This window comes from Maylandia zebra, linkage group LG2 (assembly GCF_041146795.1).
Source record: "Maylandia zebra isolate NMK-2024a linkage group LG2, Mzebra_GT3a, whole genome shotgun sequence".
Taxonomy (NCBI): Eukaryota; Metazoa; Chordata; class Actinopteri; order Cichliformes; family Cichlidae; genus Maylandia; species Maylandia zebra.
In genome coordinates this window covers 34895555-34903508 of record NC_135168.1, presented here as the reverse complement: position 1 = coordinate 34903508, position 7954 = coordinate 34895555, and the positions used below count along the sequence as shown (strand labels likewise).

At 43.7% G+C, this 7954-nt stretch overlaps 1 protein-coding gene across 1 annotated transcript; it reads right to left on the bottom strand.

Moving 5' to 3' along the window:
• Nucleotides 1-717: 717 nt before the first annotated feature.
• stc2a (stanniocalcin 2a) lies at nucleotides 718-5689 on the bottom strand. Its single transcript, XM_004541094.4, has 4 exons — nucleotides 5388-5689; nucleotides 3255-3397; nucleotides 2434-2645; nucleotides 718-2223 (listed from the first exon to the last, which is right to left on the bottom strand). Exons 1-4 carry the CDS (start codon nucleotides 5527-5529, stop codon nucleotides 1860-1862), a joined length of 861 nt encoding a protein of 286 aa, XP_004541151.3. The 5' UTR covers nucleotides 5530-5689; the 3' UTR covers nucleotides 718-1859.
• Between the last annotated feature and the right edge of the window lie 2265 nt (nucleotides 5690-7954).

Sequence of the window (7954 nt, the reverse complement as noted above, 5' to 3'; positions counted from 1 at the left end):
TCAGAGAAGGAAAGACAGAGTGAATCATCACATTTAAGAAAGAAAGAAAGAAAGAAAGAAAGAAAGAAAGACATTGGGCTCGTCTCACTCCTTGCTCCACTCGTCTCTGCCTCTCTGTTTTGCTGGCTCTTGGCTGTGACCCAGAGGAATTCTCTGGTGGCCTCTGTAAATATAACATTTAGAATAACAGCGCCAGAGCCCCCGTGTGTGGACTTAACCCAGTTCCTGGGTCCTCGCTGTGTTTCTAACGGGTAGAATAACAGGCCTTCATGTCTGACCTAGGTATGGGACCAGAGATGAATAAGGACTAATTTATATGGGCCAGGAGATCTGGAGGGTTTCTGTCAAGCCTCTTTCCTACCCACTGGGACACCGAGGAAGGGCAGCATGGCTCGACCTGATTCAGTGAGGATGCAGGCCTTTTTGGTGCCGTCGTCGAAAGGAAATCCAGGCTGCTTAAAGGAAACGGTCTCTGGCTAGAGGGTGACTACTGAGCTAATGTGGTCTTATTTCTCAAGCTGCACTGGTCAAACACAAACCGACAATGCAAAATCCAAGACTTTGTGGCTCAACACCTTCGCAAAATAGCTTTAACATTAAAACCTCCCTCATGACACAGTATAATCGATTCAATTAAAATCACAGAGAAGCGGTCACGGTGGACATTAATGACTTTAGGCACGCTGATGTTTATGATTGTTTTTTTTTGGGGGGGGGGGGGGGGGGGGGCATTTGAAATCGAACATCCTCTTTGCCGCTGATAGCTGACAGTCACACATTTGACATTTCAGCTGCTGTTTGTGAACATGAGTGACGGCTCCTGAAACCAAACACACTGACACCGATCTGCAATGTCTCTGACACACAGTTTCCAGAGCTCTATTAACAATGAATGAGAGTGGTGTGATACTTGCATTTAAAGTAAGACACGTGAATAGAATATATCTAATACTCGTGAAGCATACAGATTCCCATTGACTGTTGCCCAGAGAGCGGTGCCAGGGTGACATCGACGAAGCGTCTCTGCGCTCTTATTTCTAGCTTTGCGAGAGACTTATCGATACATACAAGTGTGAACTAACTGCTCATATTCGTAGCATTACATTTTCATTCTCTTCTGAGTGGACTTACACTTTGAAGAATGCACATATTTAATGGCCGTCATGCACTACAATTCATATGTGCCAGAACTGGACTTAAATCCTGTACAATTTGTATTAATCATCAAGTATCTATAGTTATAATACATATCTCCACTTTGAAAACAGCAAATAGTGTATGTTACATATCTACAGACCTTTGTGTGATGGGTGCAATACTGTGAAGAGAATGACAGACAGCACACCATATACTATGTCATCAGTATTGCATATTGTAACTATATTTATACATGTTCATATAAATATAGATATTCTATGTACATATTGATATTTCAACTTTGCATAAAGAATAAAATAAATAATACAAATATAATCAAATCTTACAGTGAGTATGATTTGAGAAAATGCTATATTAGAGCCAAAATAGTCCTAACAGCTGAAATAGTCAACAATTGTTATTCATTTTTAAAATAATAATGATAATAATAATAATGATAATGTAGCCTACAGTCTGGCATGAGCTACACCATGATTACCCTGCACATTTACCATGTGGGACTGCTGGAATGACTAGAAAGGGCGGAATAAGGATAGGAAAATTCGGGGCTTGTTTCCTTCAGCTCAGTCTATGGGAATTTGTGTGTGTGTGTTAAAAGGTGTGCGAATATGTGTGTGTTTGTAGTTGTGTGAAGGTGTACACAAGTCTGCAAGTGTGGCTTTTAAATGGTGTAGGAGGTCAAAAGTCCATTTCCTGAGCTTTCACCTCCGGATGTCGGTGGCCTTGGGGTCTTCCTCCTCAGCCACCACTCCAGCTTCCGGACTATGACGGCGGGGTCCCTGGCTGCGGTTACGTGGGTGAGAGCTGAAGCCTGCCTTACCAGCTTTCTCCTTTTCACCTTGCCGCAGCAGGCGAGGGTGCTCCGGTTCAGGCTGTGAAGGCATGAGGTGGCGGCGGTTTTCGACTGGGGTGCTGGCAGGAGACGGGGCCATTGAGGTGCAGAGGCTCAAGCTGTCGCAGAGGGCCCCCCAGTTCTGCTCACACTGTAGTCGGACGCTGCGTGACAGCGCCTCCTTCACTTCCTCTCCACAACTCAGGAGAATATTCACCAGCTCTACATATGGACTGAGCAGAGAGAGGCACATTAGGTTTGGAAGTACAATAAGCGTCTAGCAAATGGATAGACTTCACTGAGATGCATCTTTACAATCAACAGAAGAACAAATAAAAATATCCACAAAATCTTAATTTTTTTTCAAAAAAGATCTGGGATTAAAGAGAAGGGACGGCTTAGAGAAAATACCGCTCTAAACCTGGTCCAGATCAGTCCCTTACCCTTTGGGGAATAGATCTTGGAAATGGATCATCTCCACCATGACGGCCACGTTTTCCTTAGCGGCAGAGCACAGGTTGTGTTTGATGTAGCACTCTCTCTGGAGCTGGAACACCATCTCCTTAATGGACACACACTTTCTGCTGATGCAGCCGAACTTGTGTCGCAGACCATGCGCCATACATTTCAAAGCATCCTTGATGAAGGACTTCCCCTATGTACACATAAAGACGGGTTCCCTTTAAGTTCCTAGAAAATCAGCTATAGAGCAAGCTCATGTGGTGTTCCTTCTCTCTTGCATGTATAGTACTTACACAGATAGCTTTGGCATTTTGTGGGTACCGTACATCTATTTTAGTAGTTTTGGAGTGTATTTTTGGTTGTGTTCTATAAATGGTAACTACACTTTATTCACAAGGAAAATGGACATGTAATTCTGTAATCAGTAGTCAAATACCGCTGTTCTTCTACTGAAATCTTCTGAAATGTAAGTTCCTAGTATGTGACCCTATAGGCATATTAACACCCCAGTCAAGCCTGGGTTGGCAGGGTTTCAACCTCTGCTATGTATGAAAAGGGAGCTCACTGGGCTTCTAGCCAGCTGGCTCATGACGCTTAGTCCTAACTGTACACACATCACTCCGCTGAAAGGCATGTGAACTTGTCAAGAAAGGGAAAAAGAAATAGATGATTAGTTCAGGGCATGTATGATCGCACTTCTAAAAAGAAAATTGATGATTCAGAAGCAATGGACTAATAAAAAGGAAAGCTGCCTCTTGTTTTACCATTTTCTTTTTTGCTAACAGACGGATTAGTTTAGTACCTGAGAGTCAAATTTGCCAGCGTTGTGCAGGAACGTCATGCAGATTTCCTGTAGCCCTCGTATCTCGCAGGAGTTGTTCTCAAAGCACTCAAACACACCGCAGCCGACATCCCCTGCACTCACCAGGCAGTGCTGAATCTCAGCTGGAAACAGAGAACAGGTTAGAGGAGGGACCTTATCATCTGCTCTCAGCATAGAAAGCACACAGACCGTTACAAGCGTGCTGGCAACGAAGACCATACAGCTTGGAGGCACAACTCCACTTCAGTACCGATTGCTGCACAAATCATAAAGCTGATGTGGCGTATAACTATTTCCACAGATGCTGTTCGTGTGCGTTCTCTCTAATAGAGAGAGAAAGAATGCAGGGGAGGGTGTGTGCAGGGATGAGAGGAAGTCTTAATTTCCCCAAGCTGAGGGGTTCCTGCAGAGGAACACTTGGTGACAGATATTACTGTGTCATTCTGCACCACAATCCATCTGCACTGCCTAGCATTGAGATAGGATGGTGCATTGCAGATACAGCCTTAACTACTTGTGGAGGAAACACAAGCAGCCATTTCAGTGTCCCCCCTAAATGTGCATCAACAAGTCTTGCACTCTTATATTTGCAGAGCCAATCAAGTGCATACTGAAAATGCAACAGCAGTGATGCAAGCACAAAAAAGAGAACTTTTCACATTTACATCAAAGGCTTGTCTCTTTCCCCCTTTCTTTTGTTTTAACTGCAGGCATCAGATACAAGTATCAAAAAAACAAAAAAAAAAGGGCAGAATCACATCACAAATCACAGTGGGACCCCGTATCAATTTTAGATTAATGTGGCAGATGGCAAGTTACCTCGTGAGGCAACAGAGCATTTACAGTTCAGTCTGGCTCTGACAACCGTTAACTGTTAACTTAAGTAATACATCATTACACAGGTGATAAGTTTTGGAGCTGGTAACTGATGGGCGTGAGAACAGTTTTTGTCTCACAGTCAGAGTTGCGCCCTGTTTGCAAGAAAAGGAGACTCTGTCTCGACCACAGCAAATAAAGGATTAAGTGTGACTTATTGTCAACAAAGAGCCTCTTTTTTTCGTGGTAGTGGTGGTGGTGAGGCTGTGTGTGTGTGTTTGGAGGAGAGAGGGGCGGGGGCTGCTACGGGGGTTTTGTAGGCACTGAGTTGAACTTTAGTGCGCAGGAAAAGTGAGCCGCTGTCAGCAGTGCTTGTTTTGGCATCACGGGAATGTGCTTGGATCGTACGAGCTTGGCCGCAGCTTGCATTGAATTACACAGTGGTGTTACCAGGGTCTCTGCAGAGAGAGAGAGAGACCTGCATTGGAGTTTGTCCCCATTTTTTTTTTCAGCGTGGAGGAAAGATAACAACTAGGCTCTAATATTTTGACACAGGTTCACATGGTCGGTCTCGACCAAGACTTGGGGTCTGTGAGGGTAAAAAATCACTCAATATAAAGTGCAAGTTCCAGGGAAAGAGCAGCAGTCCGAGAAGGTGATGGTGGTGGTGGTATTGGGGCTTTGTGTTAATTGGGTGAAGCATACTTCCCCCCTTTTTTAATGGTATTTAATAAGCACTACTGCCTCAGAGGATTGGTTCAGTAAATTAACTCCAGCTTGCCTTCAGCGCAGACCAAGCACCGCACTAGTGCACTCATTACCGCTCTACTAACCTGCACACCTCACCCAGCACTGATATCAGGAGACAGCCTACACAGCGCAGACATACATATTTACATGTATTTTTTTTTAAGCAGCTAACCACTGAAATAATCAGCTGTGGCACGCGCGCACACATTAACAAGCGCGCTCGCACACCTAGATGCGCTGCCGTATACGTTGCCTATTACCTTGCGCCGTTCTATTAATAGTTTACTAACATACTGAATTTCTATCTGAGTATTTACAAAATATCGTCTTTCGCAGGTATCGAAAAACGTCTCTCGAGTGAAACGTCGGGATTTAAGTTAAAATAAATAAATAAAAATAAAACATTTTATTTATTTATTTATTTTTTAAACGGATTTGCCAAAACCGACTAAACGTGCCTCCTGCATGGTTTAATTGTGCAGCCACGAGAAACACGTGTCCGGTCAAACCCCACGACTCTTACCTCTATTGCCACTCATTTCTTACCTGTGTTCTGCAGCGAGAGGCGTCCTTTCTGGCTCGCAGGTTTCTCCGGGGGGGTGTCATAAATGTCAATATTATCCGTTCCCACTACTTGCTCCAGTACTGACAAAACCAGCAGCAGCAGCACGGCCAGATTGACAAACATTGCTTCTCCGACAATGAGCTTCTATCCCCACTGCAAAGATTCGGCGAGTGCGAGTGTCTCTGCGTGGGTGAGGGTGCACCTTGGATCGACGGAGCTGCTGCTCGGTGGCTTATGGGGCAGCTGTTGGACTGAATGCACGAGCTGGAAGTGATGCTGCCTATATTTCTAAGAGCCCCGGGTGTCAATTTGGATGAAGGAGTTAAGCAGGTGTTGTCGGTCGGGGCTTTACAACCAATCAGAGACGCAGAAATCCACGTCCAAGGTTTTAGGGGAGTGTCCAGCGAAAAGTCCCCTTTTTGCCATAAAAACTGGCCCTCTAAGGCAATATTCATGAGTAAGCTGACTTGAATTCTACAATCAGCATAACCCTCAGACATCCAATATCCCAACCAGACGTTTAATAGTCTTTATCTAGTTGATTTGATCTAAGATAAGCTGCAGTTCCTGCTTTTTATTGCAGCAATGAAAAGTAAACAGAAAGTCTGCTTATGCCATGGAAACACTTACATAGGATACACAGAGCAGTGGGAGATTCAAGACGCATTACGCTTACCAATATGCTGGAAAATGTAACATGTGTAATGTCCAAACACTCTGCAATAAAAAAGCAATCTGATGTCAGTGGATCTGCAGCTTACTACTCATTATTCTAAGGCAGCTTTTAAATTAAGCGCAGTGTCGACAACATGTGTGAGAACACTACTTCCACAGAAGGTGGTTGCAAAGTTTGCTGTGACAGAAACGCTTAATGAAATTTAACTGCCTGGCAATTGCACACCAGCCTATTAATAATATACACTGATTTTAAGGTTAGATTATAATAACTTTTATGACTGACTGCTGACTGCTATAAATAGAATTCCTTAACTTTTTTTTATGGGGAACTACATACAGAGAGCTCTGTTACACAATTCCCAGTTTAGTCTGTGACAATGAGTTCCTACTCACTACTACAGGGAGTGATCTAAGAATAGAGGACAAACACTGGCAAGGTTGCACATTTGGAGACGCTTGAGGAATCTTTTTCAAGAGCAACACTTGAGGATGCCATGTGGAATGACTGCAAGCTCACTGCAGAAGGAACATTAAGTCTCCATATTCTGAATTTTTCCAGTGACCTAATGGCATTGCTGCTTTTCAGGTAAAGCCCTCTATAGGAGTCGGTAGAGTGATGCAAGCATGGGTGCATGGCTTGGGATGCCAGAGGGCTGCTACATGTGGAAAAAAGAAATGGCAAGGACAGCAGGAAATGACCGTCAAGGTGCAGCATGTGGGAAATGCATTTATATCTGAAGCCTCCAGGGGGCCCACTGATACTAATTGTCTGTTCCTTTTCATTTTTAATTACAGCACAGCACTAGGGCGACCATTCTGTAATGAACCCAGCTGTCTACACTCACACACAGGAGGATGAACGCACTCACGTCCACAACCTGAGCAACTCTCCTCTTTGCCTAACGTGCAAGGAAAGGAGACCTCCTCAAACCACAGGCATCGGTTGACTATTAAAACCCAGAGGTGTGTAACAAACTACGTTGGGGGTGGAAGGGTGGGTGGTAACGGCCCATCTACGACCAGAACCCACGGTAAATACATTACGCCACTGCTCAGATGCCCCATAAACTATTGGAAGTTGTGTGCATGTGTGTGCATGTGTGTGGGAGAGTGAAGGACAGACAGAGGAAGAGACAGACAAGCATGCATCTGATTGTGGCAGCCCAAATTTCATAGATCTGTGACTTTGAAATCTGTTTATCATAACATTTAATTTATTTTCAGGGAAAGAAAAAATCATTTTCCTGGGAAGCTCTGGCTCTGACTGTTGGAAAAAACTAAAAGGAAAAAAAGGAAACTAAAAGAAAAAAAGAACCTAGCCTATATTTAGACCATCAATGAAATTAGCCTAGAGTGGGAACTGGACTCCCGCTTTAACCTAAACCAAAATGATGATCACTTATAGCTCTAAATATAGATAATTATTGTCTCGAGACTGCAGTATCTATCGTTTTAATTGAGGTTTTTAGTCAGTGGAATGAGTTTTGGAGAAGTCACCACAGCTGAGAAATGGGAGGTATTTTGGCTAGGAGATGATGCAGCACAGAAAACCTCAGCATTTCAATATTCCCATTATATTCCTCTTGTGGATGTGGTAGACTTTTTTTTTCTGCCATGAATTTATGACAATCTTGCCCCACTCTGTCTTCTCTACTTGTCCTAATACTCGATTTTTTTTGAATATGCTATTAATATTCAATTCAAACACACAGCTATATAGAATGTACAGTGATACATAGTATCAGAAATTGGCTTAAGCTTGATGTGCACGGAATGGAAATTGCAACGCTCCAGTATTTTAAAAGTCCAGCCGACTTCCATCACGTCCACGCAGGAGGGTGTATAGCGCGCAGTGGCACGTGTCTGGAGA

Coding starts and splice junctions, on each gene's coding strand:
- stc2a (XM_004541094.4), bottom strand. CDS start 5,529: ATGTTTGTCAATCTGGCCGTGCTGCTGCTGCTGGTTTTGTCAGTACTG. Junction 3,398..5,387: donor CCTCTCGCTGCAGAACACAG/GTAAGAAATGAG, acceptor CTCTGTTTCCAG/CTGAGATTCAGCACTGCCTG. Junction 2,646..3,254: donor CTGGCAAATTTGACTCTCAG/GTACTAAACTAA, acceptor ATGTGTACATAG/GGGAAGTCCTTCATCAAGGA.